Source organism: Gracilinanus agilis, chromosome 4 (assembly GCF_016433145.1).
Source record: "Gracilinanus agilis isolate LMUSP501 chromosome 4, AgileGrace, whole genome shotgun sequence".
In the NCBI taxonomy this organism is placed as follows: Eukaryota; Metazoa; Chordata; class Mammalia; order Didelphimorphia; family Didelphidae; genus Gracilinanus; species Gracilinanus agilis.
Window position 1 is genome coordinate 505,331,894 of NC_058133.1, and position 21,692 is coordinate 505,353,585.

A 21,692-nucleotide genomic window follows, 5' to 3' on the forward strand; every position below is an offset into this window, starting at 1 on the left:
GAGAGAGAGAGAGAGAGAGAGAGAGAGAGAGAGAGAGAGAGAGAGAGAGAGAAATATTCCATATATATATATATGTATATATATGGAAAAAGTCTCAGTTGTTCAGACCAGTCATGTTTTTGGATAATCACCAGTTCAATACTGGCAATTCTAATGTTCATATCTCAAAATAATAAAATATCTCTAATAAAGCATGTTAACTTATTAAGAGGAAATCTCATGTTTGTAGGAGTTATATAGTATTATGGAAAAATCCTGAATTTAGAGCCAATCCTGACTTGCTCTACTTTTTCCTACTTATGTGAACCTAAATCAGAAATAACCTTGCTGAGTAAAACATTTATTAAGTGCCTTCTGTCTATCCCATTTAATAACTGGTGTATAGGAAATACTATTTTTACTCAAAACCAAATATTACCTTCTACTCTCTCTCTCTCTCTCTCTCTCTCTCTCTCTCTCTCTCTCTCTCTCTCTCTCTCTCTCTCTCTCTCTCTCCTTCCCCTTCTGCCTTCTCCCCCTCCCTTCTCTCTCTTCTCACTCTCTGGGACATTATATACACCAAAGCTGACTGATTTTCTATTTATCTATTTCCTAATTAAGAAAAAGACCACTATACAGCAAATTCTAGACCCCTATTGCACACACTTCAAATAATGCCTAGACATGTTTATATACTAAATTCAGTCTACATTTTTACACACTGCTTCTGCTTTTTTCACTTCCTCTGACACTTTTTTCTGTCTCCCTCTTACCCATACTTGTCTATCTTTTGCCCCAAAGATTCTCCCATAGTTAGAGGAAAGCAGAAAAAATTGTATCTAAAAGTATTCGCCAATGACAAACAGGGATAGCTAGGTGGTATAGTGAATGGAATGCCAGATCTGAAGTCAGGAAGACTCATTTTCATGAGTTCAAATCTGGCCTCAGACCCATATTAGCTGTGTGGTCTTGGGTAAATGACTTCAACCTCTTTGCCTTAGTTTCCTTATCTGTAAAATGAACTGGTGAAGGAAATGGCAAACCACTCCAGGATCTCTGCCAAGAAAACCCCCAGTGTGGTCATGAAGAATTGGACACAACTGAAAATGACTGTACACCAATGACAAATGTACATTTTCAATGGAGGAGTTCTTGAGAGTGGAAACTATGAGCATGGAGCATAGTACACACTGTTAGCCTCAATAGATGTGTTGGTTGAACCATTCTGGAAAGCAATTTAGAATTATGCCCAAAGGACTTTAAAAGAATGCCTGCCCTTTGATCCAGCAATACCAATACTACGTTTGTACCCCAAAGAGATAATAAAAAGGGTTGTACAAAAATATTCATAGCCACATTCTTTGTGGTGGTAAAAAAAATTGGAAAATGAGGAGCTGTCCCTCAATTGGAGAATGGCTGAACAAATTGTGGTATATGATGGTTATGGAATACTATTGTGCTATAAGGATTGATTAACTGGAGGATTTCTGTATGAACTGGAAGAACTTCTATGAACTGATGCAGAGTGAAATGAGCAGAACCAAGAGAGCATTGTACACAGAAAGTGAAACATTGTGGAATGATCCCGTGTAATGGACTTTACTACTAGTAATAATGCAATGATCTAGGACAATCCAGAGGGACTTATGAGAAAGAATGCTATCCACATCAAGAGAAAGAACTGTGGGAGTAGAAATATAGAAGAAGAACATATGACTTATCGCTTGTTTATATGGCATAGGATTTAGGGTTTTGGTTTTAAAAGATTGCTCTATTGCAAAAATGAATAATATGGAAATAGTTATCAAGTGATAATATTTGTATAACCCAGTGGAATTGCTTGTTGGTTCTGGAAGGAGGAAGGAAAGGGGGGGGGGGGAGAAAATGAATCATGTAAAAATGGAAAAATATTTTTTAAATTTAAATTTAAAAAAAAACAAGTGTTGGTTGACTTTGATGGACTGCCTCTCTCTCCCCCTTTCTCTCCTCCCTCTTGCTCTTGATCTCTGTCACTCTCTTTTATTCTTTGTCATAAGGAATGACTGTTTGGGTAGGGAGAAAAGGTATATTTGAAATTCAAAGAGGCATAAAAATAAAAGAGAAAAAATATTTAAGAAAATAAGATGAAAGTGAAGTGACTGACAGACTACAAAAACCCATATGGATAATAGGATAATAGACTTCTGAGCTAGAAGGAAACTCAGAAGCCATCTATCCAACCCTCTCATTTTGCAGATTGGGAAACTGAAGTCCTAGGAGATTGTCACTTGCTTAAGATTACACAGAGAGTAAGAGACGGGATTTGAACCCACTGTTCCTCACCACTTCCCTTTAAAATTATTGGAGGAGAAGTAGTATAGACAGGGCTCAGATGACCCTTCCAAACTAAACCTTTTATAAAATAACTGGGCAAGGAAAGAAAGACATAGCTAAGTTACCTGAATCTGCAAGCATGCTTTTGTATTTTAAGCATCAAAGGACTCTGGTTTATCACAAAAAAAGGTTCATCCTCGTCATCAAAGATTGGAAACTTGGGCATTAAAAAATAAAAATCAAAGTCTTTTTTGCTGCCAGGAGTCACAGGAAGATGTTCATTATCAGTGGAGTAAACATACATTTCTGGCGGTAGAGTTAAATCTTCATTTAAAAGAAACCGCTTGTAATCATAAAAAAAGGGGTCTTCCTCTTCATTCAAATCCCACTTGAGCAGCTCCTCTTCAGAATGACACCCTTTTGCAGAATCAAAAGTAAGAAAAGGAATGTACTCCGGATAATCCAAAATGGAAAAAGCGCCGGGAATTTCCATACACAATTTAATTATGTGTTCCCGAAACCACCATCCTACGTCTTGACAACCTTCAGCGTACGACTCTATTCCTGGTCCAAATCGTTGATCGGCCCTGTATAATCCCTTTAGGAAAAGTAATTAGTGGGATAAGAGGAAAACATATAAGAGAAATTGAGGAACTCACTTTAAAAAAAAAAAAAGGAATAAGGTAAAGTCTAAGTGATGTGACCAAATGTGGTACTTGCAATACGCCAGGCAGCAGCCCCAAGGTTTTACTGATCTTTGTTAGCACTGAAGATGGACAAAGAACACTTTTGTGACAGTGCTTCAGAGTCCAAGAGCACAGCCCTGTCCCAGAATACTTGTGATTGCAGCATTCTATGAAAATGCTGCCTTGGGAGGTCTAAAGAGGCAAGAATTGAATCTCCTCGCTGCCCATCTTGGGCTCTCTAGTTCCCAAGGGTCACAGCTCTCAAGTGGTAAGAGGCCCGGTCCAAACCTTTCTTCATATGGATGTGTTGTCACATGTCCCCAGTGTCCTACAACTTCCTCCTCTACCCCCTCTTATCACTCCCAAATACGGCAGACCTTTAGGCATTCACAACCTCTCTGAACCTCAGTTTTGTTATCTGTAAAATGGGACACAGAGGGATTGCATCCATTGCCCAGGGTCTGTAAATGAATGTTTTTGACCTTCAAGAGTGGGAAAGTCAGAAATTCAGCCTAAAAGAGATCCCTATTCCAAGTGCCAAACCTTGCATGTTACCACCAGATGCCTCCATTTCAAAAGTTTAATGTAACTACCAGTCATGGGATTCCTTTTTTACTGAAAAACTGCTTCCACACTCCAGTTTCCCACACATCTGTCCTGATGGGGAATAAGAAGTGACAGTGTGCATTCCTGGTAGCAGAAAAGCATAGACTCAGAGACAAACATCTCTTTATCATCTCTGATAATCTAATAAGGACACTTTAGTTGATAAGGAAATTATGGGACACTGGAGTTGTCTTTTACCTCGTGCTTCCAGCTCTGTCTCCAGGAGCATGGAGTTTATTATATATGTTTTAAGACTCATCTCACACAAAAGAATCCCCCCCGAAACTTTGCAGATGCACAGAAGTTACAAATTATGTCATATCAAAACACAAAAGGTCTCATTGGCTTCAGAACAGACCAAGGCCAAGGCTGAATTTTGACTGGGTTCTTATCAGGAAGCCAAGTTGGGGAGTATCCCTCTCAGGGTCAAATTGCCCCTGCTAAGATTTTGGGCTTGGCTATAACAGGCAGCAGCATTCCTGGTCAAAGGGGAACAGTGATAACTCTAAATTCAGGTTAGCTAGGAACTTAAAGCTTTTTAATAAGGCCACAATACTTTTCAACAAGAAATCACAAGGATCACAAAATGGGTCAAAAGAGGAATCTCAGATTTATATCTATTCTCTTATTGGCTTCCCACAAGAAGGAACCTCAGAGGCCATCGAATCCAACTTCTTCATTTTACAGATGAGGAAACTGAGGCCCAGAGAGGGGAAGTAACTTGCCCAAGATGACAAAGGAAATGGTGGGACTTAAATCCAAGTCCTTGACTCCAAATCCAGCACTCTTTCAGTTGCACCCTTCTTACTTTCTCCTTTACTCATGGAAGGGCAAGGAGGGAGGGAGAAAAGGTAATGGACCCTCTGCCTCCCACCTTTCCCTATTATCTCCACAGCCTGGCAGAGTTCCCATCTAAGCAGCATCACCAAAACCCACATACAAACACACATGTCTGCAAAGGAATGGAAGGAAAGGGCAATCTTTCCTGGCACCCAAGCCACTGATGCTGGCCTCCCCTGTTGCGGGGAGAGAGGAAAGGGCAGAGAGAAACCCAGCCTGCTGTTCCCCACTACCAAAACCCAGCCCTTGGCCGCCATCTTTTCCTCGCCCTGGCACACAGTAGATGCTTAATGCTTCTTCCCTTTCTTTCCTTTCCTTCTGCCAATTCTACATCAAGAATGCTTTATATATCCATAGTCTAGGTGCTTTGGTTACAGTTTGCTCTAAACATTTCATAGGCCAGTCCTGAGCCTGCCTAACTGCCATGGATTATGGTGTTTCTTTGGGAAACTATATTCTAAACTTACAAATAAACTTCTGGGTTTATTTCTATAGCTCTCCTCTAATCCGAAAATCCTCAAAAAGCAGAGTAGTGGCCTTTTCATCATAATATTAATGCCTTGACTGTGGTTTATCAGACTCAGAAACAATCTGCATTAATCCAGCAAGTTACTGCTGCAATTTGCAACATCACTTGCAAGTCCCCAGTATTGAAATGAGGAAGATGTTTTAAGTGATAACATGGGAGAGGCACTATGCCTAAGCCATCAACTGCTTTACTTGATATCAAATATAAAAATAAAGACTTTACCCTTATTATTACTGTCTTCTGATGCTAAAGTCTGGTCTTTTAATCTAATAAAACATATTATGAAAATTTAACTTAACTTCCTTAAAAATAAAGAGCTACCTAATCTTTTCAGAAAGTACTCAATTGGGGGCAGCTGGGTAGCTCAGTGGATTGAGAGCCAGGCCTAGAGATGGGAGGTCCTAGGTTCAAATCTGACCTCAGACACTTTCCAGCTGTGTGACCCTGGGAAAGTCACTTGACCCTCATTGTCTACCCTTACCACTCTTATGCCTTGGCTCCAAGATGGAAGGTAAGGGTTTAAAAAAAAAAGTACTCAATTTAATGACCACAAACACACACACAAGAAGACAGGAGATTGCACAGATCTAGAAGGCATGAGTTCAAATTCCACCTCACCCACTAACTGTATGGCCCTGAGCAAATCACTTAAACTGCCTGCCTCGGTTTCCCTAATCTGTAAAATGGAGATTAAAAGAGCACCTATTTCCCAGAGTTATTGTGAGGGCCAAATGAGACCATATTTGTAAAGCACTTTGGAAACCCTAAAGCCTATGTAAATGCTAACTACTATGATTATTTTCATAAGTGGACAGATGATGGGTATGGGACATAGCATATAGCATCAGTCTTTTGACATTTTTTTTACTCTATATTATAAGGGATGGCTCTCTAGAGGGGAAGTAAAGGTATACTGGGAAATGAGGTAGTGCAATAATAAAACAGTAAGAAAAAAATTCAGTATGAAAATTTGAAATAGGATCCTAGCAATCTGAAAACATGTTTATGAAATCTTCATTCTCTATTGATACTAAAAAAGTCTTCTCTTTGGAACAGAAAATTGTTATATGTAGTCATTTCACATCTCAAGAGACACTGAAATCACAACTCAATCATATCATCCGATAATTGATTCCAAATGTATCATCTCTCTATAGAAAGAAAATTACCCATTACTTGGTAGAAAAATCACGATTTCCCTACATCCCTAGGCTTGTCAGTTGACAATATGTCAATAAGCTTTTCTCTTATCACTCCCAGCCCCAAATTTTCAAACAACTCACAAAATAGTTCCCTAAGTCAATATAACAGGCTTACATAAGACTTCCAGAAGTAATCATTTTCTTAAGGTACAAGTCTAGCCACATTATTCCCTAGTTAAAAAGAATCAATGACTCCCTATCACCTCTAGAATAAAATATTGTGCCCTTAGGATTTAAAGCTAGAAGGGACCTTAAGAAGCCATTGAGTCTAACCCCCAATTTTGTAAATGAGGAAACAAGCTTGAAAAAGTCCCTTAGAATCATTGATTTAAGATTGAAAGGGGCCTTAGAAACCATCAAATCTAACTTGATGAAGAAACTGAGGCAAGAGCTGAAGTCATTTGCCCAGGGTCAGTCATCCAGCTAGTTCTCCCAGACTCCAATCTGGCTCCAAGCTAACATTCTAGCCTTATTTACTTTATTATCCTTCACATACTATACTTTCCAGGCAAGCTGGAGTCAATAACCTGCCAATCCAAGAATTTGTGAAGATATAGTTCTATATATCCCTGCCTTCTGTGGGCATTACCAAAAGATGAGATTTCCCAGTGTCCTCCATTTTCAACCTCCCAAAGGACAGTTTTTACCTTGACCTTGAAACTTGGGGAAACAAGAAACAGGAAAAAATGATGGGAGCAAAGAGAGGCAAGACTTTGCAAACTCAGGGGAGTGAACTCATGCCAAGAGCTGCAGCTTCCTCCTAGTCACGTAAGGAATCATGCCAAGTGGCAGAAACACCAGATGCTGGGTTTGGGGCAGCTTTGGCACTTCCAGGGATGACCAGACATGAGAACATGTGGTGGTAAGGGTGAGCTTGGACTTTTCAGATTTTTTTCCTGTGCTTCCTAGGAAAGGAGACATTTCCCATCTTCCTTTCCCAAATCTCCTCTCTACCTTCTCCCATTCAAGATGCTAATCACAGCCTCTTTTCCTTCTCCACTCTTCACTTTTCTGGATGTAACCTAAGTACAAAGGACTTAAAATTGTTACTGCTTTTAACAGAAAGATTTGTGTTTTTAATGAACTTTTGGGATCTGCATTAAAAATACATTTATTTTATCCACTGTTGCTGTTGGTCAGTCATTTCAGATACAAGAATGGTTTGCTATTTCCTTCTCCAATTCATTTTACAGATGAAGAAAATTGAGGCAAACAGAGTTAAATGACTTGCCAAGGGTCACAAGACTAGTAAGTGTCTGAGGGCTGATTTTAACTTGGGTCTTTCTGACTCCAGGTCTGGCTCTTTATCCACTGGCCACATTTTGTCCATATCCATTATATTTGTCTGACTGTATACAGGAGATTGATTACACAGAGAAGACAAGAAAAGAAGAAAGAGATCTAAAGTATTAGGGTTTATTTCTACAAAAGCCAAATTAGCACAGGGAGAACAAGATTGCTGACTGGTCTTTTCAAGAGCCAAACATGAAGAGAGAAGACTACTTGATTTGAGAAATGAAGAGAACGATATTCAGGACCAGGTACTTTGGGTACATGCAGCAAGGAGCTGTGGAGGTGGGTGAGTGAGAGAAAAATCCACCATTTTCTTCCTTTTTCCCTAAAATCCCATGTTGTCCTTAAAAATAAAGCCAGCCGGGTTTCCAGGTTAAGATGGCAGCAGAGTAAAAAGCAGCTCTTAACCTCTCTTGACCAAAAAATTTAAGACTCCTCAAGGAGACATAAAAACAAACCCAGTCGAACGGAGGGACCCCACAACAGGGTGCAGTGTGGAAAGTACGTGGAATCGGGACATTTCCATGCTATAAAGGGTTGAAACAGCTCTCACTAAATCGCGGGCTGAGCAACCACCCCACCCCCCACACCCTCCACACACCACCTATAACGCCAAAGCCAGCTAAAAAGAAATAGAGCAAGTTTGGGGCATCCATCGAGTCATTGGCAGCTCCAGGGCCTGTTCCTGAGAGCAGCAAGATTTAGGACCCCAAAAAGCTAAAGAACACACACGGACTCTGAGCGCGGGAGCAGAGCATGGGACGCAGAGTACGGGCGCAGGTGGAGCGCAGGCACAGGTGGAGGCGGACACAGGCACGCGCGTGAGCGTGACCAAAGGCTCTGAAACCCTGAGTGGGGAACCAGTGCAGATGGGTATACGACTGTGGAAGCAGCACCCTGAGACTTGTAAAGGAACCTCCAGCAGAGGACCAAGCAAGGGGGTCCACCAGGGGGCTTGACCTTGAGAAAAACCAGAACTCAGACCTCAGGACCCAAAAGACTGCAGAAAGACCCTGAGCGTGAGGATAAAGCTTAGAAGCTGCTGGGATAACAGTGGCTACCCAGAATCAGGAAGCTCAGACGAGAAAGATTAACAAGAAAAAGAAATCTTTAACACTCGACAACTTTTACACAGAGAAAATCCAGACAACTGAGCAAATAGAGGGGGAGAACAAACAAGCATCCGGACCCTCCCAAAATAATAATGAAAACTGGTCACAAGCTCTTGAAAAGTTCAAAACTGAGATGACGAGAAAGATGGAAAAGATTTGGTTAGAGAAATGGGAAATAGCTCAAAAGGAAATCAGGCAAGAAAATAACAGTTTAAAAGGCAGAATTTTGCAATTGGAAAGTGAGACTCAGAAATCAAATGAACTGATAAGCAAAGTGAACACCAGAAATGACCAGATTGAAAAGGAAAACCAAAAGATCATAGCCGAAAACCAAAAGATCATAGCCGAAAACCAAAAGATCATAGCTGAAAACCAAAAGATTATAGCCGAAAACCAGTCCCTAAAGGCTAGAATTGAGCAATTAGAAGCTAATGATCTCTCAAGACAACAAGAACAAATAAAACAAAGTCAAAAGACTGAAAAAATAGAAGGAAACATGAAATATCTCAATGAGAAAGTGACAGACCAAGAAAACCGGGCTAGAAGAGACAATTTGAGAATCATTGGTCTTCCAGAAAAACCAGAAATTAATAGAAACCTGGACTCCATATTAAAAGAAATTATTCAGCAAAATTGCCCTGAAGTCCTACAACAAGAGGGCAATACAGACATTGAAAGGATCCATAGATCACCCTCGACACTCGACCCAGAAAAGACAACGCCCAGGAATATAATTGCCAAATTTAAGAGCTTCCAAGTAAAAGAAAAAAATCTTACAAGAAGCCAGAAAGAGACAATTCAAATATCAAGGAGCACCAATCAGGATCACACAGGATCTGGCAGCCTCCACGCTAAAAGACCACAAGGCTTGGAATATGATATTCAGAAAGGCAAGAGAGCTGGGCCTGCAACCACGGATCAACTACCCATCAAAATTAACTATATACTTCCAGGGGAAAGTATGGGCATTCAACAAAATTGAAGATTTCCAAGTATTTGCACAGAAAAGACCAGGGCTAAATGGAAAGTTTGATATCCAACCACAAAAATCAAGAGAAACATGAAAAGGTAAATAAGAAACAGAGGGGAAAGAAAGAAAACTCATAACTTTTTAATTTGCCTTTTTAAGGGCCTCAGTAAGATCTAATTATCTGTATTCCTATGTGGAGAAATGCTATATATAATTCTCGGTAGTGAACTCTATTCACCATTATAGTATTCACTATTATAGTAATCAGAAGAATAATTCACAGGGAGAGGGTAGAATACTAAATAGTCTAAGATGATATGGGGGGTGGGAAAGAGGGGGGTGAATAGTAGGGGACACCAAGAGAAACTTGAGTGAATAAGAAAAATAGGATATTATATTACACACAAAGAGGGCATGGGAAGGAGAGGGGACGAATACTATTATAAGAAGGAGAGGAAGAGAGCATTAAGAGGTAATATTTAAACCTTACTCTCAGTGTAATCAACCCGGAGAGGGAAGAGTAGCTATACTATCCATTGGGATATAAAACTCTTATCTAACCCTACTGAGAAAGTCAGAAGGGATAAACCAAGAGGAGCAGGGGAGTGGGGAGGTCAAAAAAAGGGAGGGGAAAAGAAGGGGGAGGGAATTCATTAGGCCTTTAAAAGCAAAAAGAGGGGAATAATAAGGGAGGGGGTAGAAAGGGAAGTTAGTCAAGGGAGGGGATAAGGGATAGGGTCTTAATAGCAAACCACTGGTTTAAAAGGAAATAGTTTAAGGAGAAGGGGTAGGAATAGGGGAGGATACGAAAATTTCAGCAAATGCACAACTTATAATTATAACTCTGAATGTGAATGGGATGAACTCGCTCATAAAACAGAAGCAAATAGCAGAGTGGATTAGAAACCAAAATCCTACCATATGTTGTCTACGAGAAACACATATGAGGCGTGTGGACATACACAAGTTTAAGGTTCAGGGCTTGAGCAAAATCTTTTGGGCGTCAAATGAGAAAAAGAAGGCAGGAGTGGCTATTATGATTTCTGACAAAGCCAAAGTAAAAATAGATATGATTAAAAAAGACAGGGAAGGTCATTAAATCCTGATTAAAGGCAGTATAAACAATGAGGAAAATGGTATGGCATCCAAATTCATAAAGGAGAAACTGGCAGAGCTCAAGAAGGAAATAGATAGTAAAACCATACTAATGGGAAATTCATCTGGCTAAATTCAAATCTGACTTCAGACACTTACTAGCTGTGTGACCTGGCCAAGTCACTGAATCCTGCTGGCCTCAGTTTCTTCATCTGTAAAATGAGCTAGATAAGGAAATGGCAAACCACTCCAGTAACTTTGAAAAAAAAAACACCCAAATGGGGTCACAAAGAGTCAGACTCTATTGAAATGAATGAACATAGATGAGACACAGAATTCTTTGCCTTAGGATGTGGTAAGCTACCCCACTCTCTTCAAGGGAGATATTCAGAAGGATAGATAATCACTTGCCAGAGATGATAGAGAGGAGCATTCCTATTCAAGATGGAATTTTTCTAGACAGATAATTTCTGAGCTCCCTTCTGAAAGTTCTACGAACTACTTGGTCCACATGGCACAGCCTCATATATAAGCATCTTTCTTACTCTTATTCCATATGCCCATCAAGAAGCCTCTTCATTCTTATTTGGTTTCCCATTGGGAAGAGGATGCCTTTACTAACATAGAAATATATGCACACTTGACAGTTACTGTTTTCATTATAAATTATTGACTTGGCTTTCTGGTACAAATCAGTCTTGTGGGAATTTGAAGAACTCAAGCCCCTTTCTGGAGTCTGCTCAAATCTGAACAATAATTACACATTTATACAGCACTTTACAGTTTGCAAAGCACATTCCTTACTGGTCTCTCTAGGGCAGAGAGCAACGGTTTTGAGAAATGAGTTTGAAAAGGCTAAGGGATGAGTTAGTTGGTTAATGCAGGTGCTACTCTCTTGAAAATAGGACCACTGGTTCCAGATTCAATATTTCTTTTGCACCAAAGGGTTTTTCTAAATAATTTGAGTTGGGATTCTAGACCTGCAGAACTGAGATCAATCAATCATATGCATTTATTAAGCATCTATTATGTGTCGGGTACTGTGAATGAATGAATAAATTAATAAATGATTGAATGAATGAATGAAAAAGACATTTAATAAGTAATTTAATATGGCAGGCCAGGTTTTAAGCTCTGGAGACAAAAAAAACAAAAGTTCCTTCTTCGAGAAACTTACATTCTAATAAGAAGGGACATCATGGACATAGAAAAATAGTTAACATCTTCAGAATAAATAAAGGTAAATATAAACTAGCTAATGAAAGTATTTTTTGTAGTCTCTGTATCCTTAGTGCATAAAACAGTACTTGCACACTGCAGACATTTGCTTGTTAAATTTGAGAATTGAATGTCTGAAAATAAAAGTTCAATTCACCCAAAGCTATAAAAGTTTATGTTGGAATAGCATTTGAGGGCACCAGGCCATTAGAGTTTTTCTATTCAATGGGAAAGTTCTCCCAGTGCTCAGTTTGCAGATACCACATGTCTTCTCAGACAGATCCATGGATGCTCAAAGAGTTTGGACTAACAATCCACATGGTCTGAAAAACAAAGTGGATGAAGAATGTACATTTTCCAAAGAATGACAGGCAATGAGATGAGCAGCCCATTGCTTTAGAACAGGGGTTCCCAAACTTTTTTGGCCTACCGCCCCCTTTCCAGAAAAAAAATATTAGTTAGCTCCCCCTGGAAATCATGAAACTATTTATTGAACTCAGAACAGAATGTAATACAAAAAAAGTGTGGCCATCACCACTTCCCTGGATCGCTGCAGCACCCACCAGGGGGCAGTGGCGCCCACTTTGGGAATCACTGCTTTAGACATTGTTACATTGATCTTGTATAAGAGCATCAGGTGATGATGGATGAGCTATGCCCAGTTATGAAAAGGAAGGAGAATAGGATGATTCATATTTAAGAAGCTATGTTTCCCAAGCAGCTTTTTTTTTTTAATTTTTAAACCCTTAACTTCTGTGTATTGACTTATAGGTGGAAGAGTGGTAAGGGTAGGCAATGGGGGTCAAGTGACTTGCCCAGGGTCACACAGCTGGGAAGTGTCTGAGGCTGGATTTGAACCTAGGACCTCCCATCTCTAGGCCTGGCTCTCAATCCACTGAGCTACCCAGCTGCCCCCCCCAAGCAGCTTTTTGATACAAATGTCATTTTTTAGAGAGTCACCATTCTCTTCAAGATACAACACAACACCATAACCCCCATGTGAATTAAATTGTTGGTGACCCAAAGTACAATGGAAAAACACTTGGTGTGAGTGAGAAAGAAGTATATGACCTTCTTCCTCCTCACCTCTACCTAGTAGAGGCTTCCTCCAAAATTCAACTCAAGTGTTACCTTCTGCAGGGTGGCAGGGACTTTCCTAGTCTTCTCAGCTGCCAGTGCCTTCCCCTCTGAGACTGCCTTGCAACTTCTCTGTATGCATCTCCTATAAATCTTTTGTGTATGCCTTGTCTTCCTCATAAGAAGGGAAGGTCTTTGAGGGCAGGGACTCTTTCTGCTTTTTCTTTACATCCCCAGTCAAGTCAACAAGCATTCATTTAATACCTATTATGTTCTGGGCACTGTGCAAGACACTTGGAATACAAAGAAAGGTGAAAGACGGTTTCTACTCTTAAGTTCACAGACTAATGAGAGACATGACACACACTTATTAGAGGTTTCAACTACAGGTCCGATGACTTGGGATAACTTAGAATACAGCAGCAAAGCAGATGTTGATGTATCTTCTTTAATGTTCCCTTAATGGTTTCTGATGTTGAACCATTGACCAGTGCCAAGGACTTCGGTGGGGAGAACTTTCTTTTCTAGATCTTCAGTAACTGTGGCTATATTACATTAGAGTGTAAGCTTCCTGAGGGCATACAGCTAGTCAGTGCCTGAGGAGGAATTTTTTCTTTTTCTTTGTATCTCTAGCACGTAGCATAGTGCCTGAAACTTGGTTGATTGGATCAGATTGCCAACAATAGCACTAAGATTGATCAACTAGTCCAGCTAGTCAAGTCCCCCATTCTCTAGAGCAAGGGTTCTCCAACTTTTTTATTTTAGGACACTTTACACTCTTGAAAATTATTTTTTTTATTTTGTTTAATTGATTAATTAAGAAAATTTTCCATGGTTACATGATTCACGTTCTTTCCCTCCCCCCTCCTCCCATAGCCAATGCACAATTCCACTGGGTTTTACATGTGTCATTTGTGTCATTTGGAATTATTGTAAGCCCTGGAAGACTACGTCTCCCAGGACTCTCTGCTACAACTTCCCCTGATAACTCCCACTTCCTTTGGGGGAGGTGTCAGGGGAAGTATAAAAGGGAAAGTTTGGCGCCTTTTCTCTCTGGATCTTGGAGGCTGGCTGGGCTCTCTCCACCCTGAACCCTGATCTCTCTCTTGGCACCTTTTTCCCTTTCTTCCTACCTCCTAGTTTTCCCTAGACCTTTCCCTTTCTAATTAAAATAAAACCTAGCTATTCAAACCTAAAGTTGCTCTCTGATCATTCATTTGAGGGCTCTGGTCAATTTTCCGCTACCTTCCTCCTTTCCCTTCCTCTACCTTCCTCTCTCCTTTCTCCTACCATCCCACCTTCCTCCCTTCATTTTCACCACACACATTGATCTACTCTTGAAAATTATTAACCAAAGCAGCTAAGTAGCACAGTGGATAAAGCACCAGGCCTAGAATCAGGAGGTCCTGAGTTCAAATCTGACCTCAGATACTTCCTACCTATGAGATGGGCAAGACACATAAACCTGATTACCTAGCCCTTACCACTCTTCTGTCTTAGAATTGATACAAAAGGGGTAGGGGGAGGATTGATATTAAGACAGAAGATAACACTTTTTTTTTAAACCCTTGTACTTCGGTGCATTGTCTCATAGTTGGAAGATTGGTAAGGGTGGGCAATGGGGGTTCAAGTGACTTGCCCAGGGCCACACAGCTGGGAAGTGGCTGAGGCCGGATTTGAACCTAGGACCTCCCATCTCTAGGCCTGACTCTCACTCCACTGAGCTACCCAGGTGCCCCCATAACACTTTTTTAAAAAAGTATTGAGCCCCCATACACACACCTGGGCCACCAAAGAGTGTTGGTTTGTTTGGATTAGAGCTATCAATATTTACCATGTTAGAAATTAAAATATCTTAGTATTATTATGAAAATAATTTTGACCTCAAGAATCCCCTCAAAGGATTTCAGGGATTCCCAAGGGCCTCCAAACCACACTTCAAAATTGCTGCTCTAGAATACTTCAATAACTAGGCAAAGAGTCAAGAAGGAGTCTCAGATTTGTAAGAGATGGGTATCAGCCTGGGAGAATGAATTAGTTCCTTGGGTGACAAGCCCCTCACCTGTTCCAAGGTCTTCTCCTCAGATGAGGAAGATACTCAGAAAGTTGTTCAGGTACTCAGGGATGAATCTCTGAGTCCCTGGAAGCAAAGCCCTTTTACCCCACTACCAGACTCCAGTAAATTTGATATGGTTGAGGTTCAGGATGCATGAGAACTTTAATAATTAATAATATAAAAATAATTCAAATAATCCCTTATCTTTACCCAGGTACTTAATACCAAAGAAGCTATAAACTTTCTGGCATCCTAAATAATTTCTCCATTAATTGAAATAGATATAAATATTTATTTCTACTCACCTGAAATATTCTGTTTTTTAAGTACATGGTGCCATACCCTTCTCTGTGACTAAGATAAAATGTCCCCGTGAAAGTGCAACCATCAGGCCAACTATAGGTACCTCTGCCATGACGATGATCCTTATAAAATTCCCCTCTGTATTTCTGGAAGAGAAAAAAGATGAAAGGGAAGGAAGAAAAAGTGAGTTATTCCCATGGAGTGCTGAACTCAGAATCAGGAAGATCTGGGTTCTGATCCCACCTCAGAGATGTACTTAAGGTGTGTCCCTTGAAAAGTCATTTCACTTCTATGAAGTAAGGGCCTCAGTTTCCCCATGTGTAAAATGAGGGGATTAGATTCAATGAACTTTAAGGCTCCCAAAAATCTAAATCTATGATCCCTTTCTCTCTGATTCCTCAAAAAAGTTTCCACACATATCTTCTAACTTTGAAGTGGAGGAAATACCTGAAGACTTCTGTGGGAGGCCAATAAGAGAAACAGTCTCAAATAGATATTTTTATCTGGACCCCATCAAAAGCTACTCTGCTAGTCAGAGCCAGACAGGATGAGCTATCTAAGATAAAAATCTTGACTCCTTTTTTGACCCCTTTTATGATCCACACCTTTTCTTATTGGAAAAGCATTATTATAATCTTATTGGAAAACTTTAAGTCCTTAGCAAACCAACAGTTAAGAAGTTAACAGTTTCTCTTTAAGACAGAAATTTAGAGTTTTAAGCTGTATGGCCTTTGAAACTATTTCCAGACAGTCAAGGTCAAATTAGACAAAACCTCGTTTAGCTTTCTGATTATTAGGTGGCCAGGATTCAGCCTTGGCCTTGTTCTATTCCAGACTATCTCTACCTAAAAGTCACTGATGCTCTTTTGACATGACATAATTTGTAATTTCTGTGCAACTGCAAAGTTTCTTTGTGCTCTTGTGTGAAATGGGTTTTGTATACAGTATATAATAAAATCCCAAGCTCATTGCAAGGAGATGCAGCAGCAGCATGAGCTAACAGAAAGATCATCTCTCATGTCCTGCTTCTTTCTTATCACCTAAGCCATCCTTATCAGATTATCTGGAGATTTGGGATAGCTTTCAACAGACTTCCAAAAGTATTTTGATGGTGGTTGATCCTAGCCAATGTTAGCCATCATAATTGGTACAACTATGTTGGAAACCAGTTTGGGATTATGTAAATAAAATGGCTTGAATGCCCATATTCTCTGACTCAAAGATTACCCTCCCAAGGAGGTCATTGATGTGAAGACCCACTATATACCAAAATATTTCTAGTAGGCAGCACATCATATGGTAGCAAAGAATTAGAAAGAATGCCCATTGGTGGGAGAAAGGCCAAGAAAATGGTGATGCATGAATATGATAGAATGTTACTGGGCAGGAACAAATGATGAGTGTGATAAACTCAGAGGAAAATGGAAAGATTTAAATGAACTGATGTAGAGTTAAATCAGCAGAGCCAGAAAATCAGTACACACAATGACTGCAACAATGGAAATGAAAAGAATACTCACAACAAAGTAATCAAAAGGAGAGGGTAAAAATTACAAACAAGCATGGTCCCAAAGAAAAGGGAGGAAAAGATATCTCTTTCCTGACCCCAACTCCTTTGAAGAGGTAGGAGTTCCACATCTGTGGAACATTGCATCTTATTTTCAGATTTTTTTTAAGTATTTATGTATTTGATATATTTGATGTATCAGTTTTGTGGATTTTTTCCTCTTTCTTCCTTTTTAAAAAAAAAAATATCCTTTGGGGATAGCTAGGTGGCTCAGTATATTGAGAGCCAGTCCTAGAGATGGGATGTTCTGGGTTCAAATCTAGCCTCAGACACTTCCTAGTAGTATGACCCTGGGCAAGTCACTTAACCCCCATTGTCTAGCCTTTAACACTCTTCTGCTTTGGAACCAATACCTAGTATTGATTCTAAGGTAGAAGGTAAGAGTTTTGTTGCTTTTTTAATATATCCTTTATTATATGGAGAAGCTCTTTAGAAAAGAGTAGAGAGGATGCTGAGAAAATTTAGGAGACATAAAAAGCTAGCAATAAAATTTTATCACTAAGTCAACATATGTAGTTTAGTTACTTTTAAATATTTCATGTATTTATTTAGTTGGTTGTTTCTCTTTGAATTGCATAAATCTTTCCCTCTTTACTTTTTAAATATAATGCCAAATTGTTTTCCAGAATGGTTAGGCTAATTAATTTCCAACAAGATTCTATCACAGTGCCAATCTTAGCACTGCCACTCCAACATAATATTTTTTATCACTTTGCCAATCTGGGGATGAGAAAAAATCCCAGAGTTCTTTTAATCTGTACTTCTCTAATTATTAGTGCCCCTAAGCACTCTTTCATGTGACTGTTGAACCGCTTGCCTTTTCTTCTTTAGAAAATTACCTGTTGGGGCAGCTAGGTGATTCAGGAGATAGAGAGTCAGGCCTGGAGAGGAGAAATCCTGGGCTCAAATTTGACCTCAGACCCTTCCTAGCTGTGAGACCCTGGGCAACTCCATTTGCCTAGCCCATACCAATCTTCTTTCTTGGAACCAATACTTAGTATCAGTTCTATGATGGAAAGTAAGGGCTTTAAAAAAAAAGAAAAGAAAAATATCCTTTAACCAGTTATCTTTTGGGCAATAGTAACAATTTTTTTTTATTTTAAACAAGATCCTGAGAAATCAGTATAGCCAACAAAGAGAGTGGGCCATCACATAGTCAAGAAAGAGGAAAAACCAATAGCAAGCTTGCATCCCCCATTGGTATATGGGCACTATCAAGTGCTGCAGGCAAGCCAACTAACATTTATTAAGCATCTACTTTGTGCCAGGCACTGGGGATGTCGAAGAAAGCCCCCAGGACATTGGGCAAGCCCTTTATGGAGAATTTCATAGAAAATAGGGTTAAAAATCACTAGAAAATTTCTCCACAGGTGAATGCGAAATTTGCCTTTTTTATAAGCTTTTATCTATTAGTTCTGGTTTTTCTTTCTGAAGACCCATAATCAATTTTTCCCTCTTCCACATGATAATCCTGCAAATATTTTAAATAGTATCAATGTCCTATCTCTATCATGTATATATATATATATACATATATATATACACACATATATCATATAGACTACGTAGTATGTGTATAATATATAATCGTATATACTATGGTGTATGTGTATGTTCAACCCCTATGGCCACCACCCATCCCAGGTCTTTTCCAACCTAAACCTCCATTCTTCCCTTAACCATTCCCTAAAATGCTCTCCCTTCTCAACCCCTCCTCACACAGTTCGAGCATCTTTTCTTCATGATTCTCTTCCAGATCTCATCAGCACGAATGCGCTCCCTCCCAAACTACCTTATATTTATTTGCGTTTATTTTCTTCATACTGATTCTGTCTATTCTTTGAATATAAATACCTTGAAAGTAGGGTTGGTTTCATTCTTTGTATGTGCCCCTGGGCCAAGTACAATGTCTGGCACATAGGAGATTCTAACAAATGCTTGTTAATGGATTAATGGAAATGGCATGGCTTTAAGACTCCCCCCTACATCGCCCCAATCAAGCTCCTCAGGCCACTCTCAGGTTCATCAATATCCATGAGAGCATGGGAGTTGTAAAATATGTCAGATGTAGTCTGAACATGATACTTTTCTTGGCGTTGGAGGAATGTGGTGTTAAGTTTTATTGATGCCTTTTCTTCGACATCACAGCTGTTTCCAGACACCCCTTCCTCGCCTCTCAATCTGCCTTCACTTATAACACACCACAAAACACCCAGTTTAGCAGAAACAACCACTACATTCACAGCGCCTGGCAGAATATCTAACATCCACAACATCAGTCCCAGGCCCTCTTCTCTTTTCTCTCTACTCTCAGTGATTTCCAGGCTCATGCACCCAGTCTTAAATCCTCTCCTGGACTCGGGGTGCCCAGTGCCTATTAGTCATTTCTGCCTGGCTGTTCTATAGGCATCTCCAACAACATGTGCAAACAGGAACTCATTAGCTTTCCTCCAAAACCCATTGTTTTTCCTCACTTCACTTTTTATTGAGCCACCATCATCCTTGCACTCAATAATCAGCTTAGAAACCTTGGAATCCTCCTCAATTATTCCTTGTCTTTCCTCCCTCACATCTAATGAGGGAGTTGCCAGATCTCCTTATTGTTCCTTTCTCAACACTTCTCACTTATGTACCATTCTCTCCACCCACAAAGTCACCACTCTAGTCAAGGCCCTCATCACCACTCGGAACTATTCCAACAGTCCAACTGGTCTCCTTGCTTCCATTCATTTCCTTCTTCAATCCATCCTTTATGCAATCGCCAAAGCAAAGATCTGCCCATGTCCCTGTCTTCTACAAGCTCTCGGGGACTCCTGATATTTCTTGGATCAAATATTCTAGCAATGAAAGCTTAGCTCTAATCTACCTTTCCCTGTTCTTTATTCCCCCATGCCTGCCCAAGAGACCTTCTTGCTATTCTTCACACACAGTGTTCCGTATCTTCTCCCCATTTCTTTGCACAAATTGCCCCCCTGGATGTGGCAAAATTAGGACACTAATGCATTGTTGGTGGAGTTGGGAACTGATCAACCATTTTGGAGGACAATTTGGAACTATACCCAAAGGACTATAAAACAATGTATATCCTTTGATCTTGTAATACCATTAGGTCTGCATCCCAAAGAGATCCAGAAAAATGGGAAAGGATTTACTTGTACAAAAATATTTAGAGCTGCTCTTTTTGTGGTGGCAAAGAATTGGAAATTGAGGGGATGCCCATCAATTGGGGAATGGCTGAGAAAATTGTGGCATATGGTGGTAATAGAGTACTATTGTTCTATAAGAAATGAACAGGAGGATTTCAGAGAGAGCTGGAAAGACCTATATGAACTGATGCAGAGTGAACTAAGCAGAACCAGAAGAACAACATACACAATAACCACAGTATTATATGTTGATCAACTGTGGAAAACTTAACTACTCTCAGCAATACAATGATCCAGGACAATTCTGAAGGGCTTATGACAAAGAATGCTATTCGCCTCCAAAGAAAGTATTGGAGTCATAATGCAGATCAAAGTACATTATTTTTCATTTTAGAATATTTGGATCTTCATTTTGGGATTTGGGTTTTATACAAGTATTCTCTTATAATAATGAACAATATGGAAATAGGTTTTGTATGATAATACATGTACATAACCCAGATCATATTGCTTGCCATCTCTGAGAAAGGGAAAGAAAGGGAGAGAGGGAGACAATTTGGATTTTATAACCAGAAAACTTATGAAGAAAATTGTAATTACATGTAATTGGTAAAAAAAAAAAAAAAGGCAAAGTAAAATATCTTTAGGAAAAAAAATTGTCCCCCTGGTCCTTTCTCATGCATAAAATGCACTCCCTCCTCATCTTAAAATCTCTACATAAACACCACCTTCCACAAGGCTCCACTTGACCCCATGTAGCTGCTAATGCCTCCCTCCAAATTACCTTACCATGTCTATAGTCTGCATCATATCTTACATGTGTACATGCTGATAAGATGTAAGCTCCTCAAGGGACCTTCATTTTGGTCTTGGCATTTCTAGGATAATAACAAAATACCTAACATAAATAAGGAAGTGAATGCATGATGACTGATTTACCTTTTCTAATTTCTATCTAAACTAAACCACTAATTGTTCTGCAAACTTAACAAGCCCTTCCCCACATATTGGTACATTCTGCAGCCCCAGAGAAATATATTCCATCATCTCTTCCTTTAAGCTTCCTTAGCTACTACCCCCGCTATCCCCTTCAAGGCTCAGCTCAAATGCCACCTCCTCCATGAACCTTCTGGAGTCGCCACTCCCCAGTTCAAAGTGGTCTTTCCCTCATCAGAAATTCCTAGAGGACTTTGCAGATGACTCCCTACCTTCTCTCTATGAACACTGATCAATCCATAAGCATTTTTTAGGGAAATAAAGACCAGAGTAGTGTGATAATTAGATTAAATCTACACTGCCCATCTTTAGATTTAATCACCAAAGGTGAAAACATCTTCATTTTTGGGAGGTCTGTATCCCATGTGTGCTAGAGTGGGTGATGAATCAGAATCGACTGACTGTCCCCTAGGCAGTCCTAAGAGAAGTGTCTGTTGTGATTGGACACTCAAACTAGGAGAAAGGCACAGGAAGTGATGCATAAGTGACCCCTTTAAAAAGAGAGAGTTGAATGAGTCAGAAGGTCTTCTGAAGAAGGAGCTCTTCTGGTTCGTGGAAGAGTGCTGGCTGGGACCCTGAGACCTTGGTGAGACCGTTCTTAAATCTTCGTTTGGAATTCCACCTGGTGAGTGCAAAGATTGAATCTTCTTGAACTTCTCTTAAGGAAATTCCCTTTAATAGAGACTCTGTGACTCTTTTGCTTC

At 39.8% G+C, this 21,692-nt stretch overlaps 1 protein-coding gene across 1 annotated transcript in view; it reads right to left on the reverse strand.

Moving 5' to 3' along the window:
- Window positions 1-21,692, reverse strand: part of ANKMY1 (ankyrin repeat and MYND domain containing 1) — a 101,176-nt gene that overhangs the window by 75,575 nt on the left and 3,909 nt on the right. Inside the window, 2 exon segments of the mRNA XM_044675634.1 lie at window positions 2,418-2,890; window positions 15,282-15,425. Of these exon segments, the coding sequence (XP_044531569.1) occupies window positions 2,418-2,890; window positions 15,282-15,425 (617 nt within the window).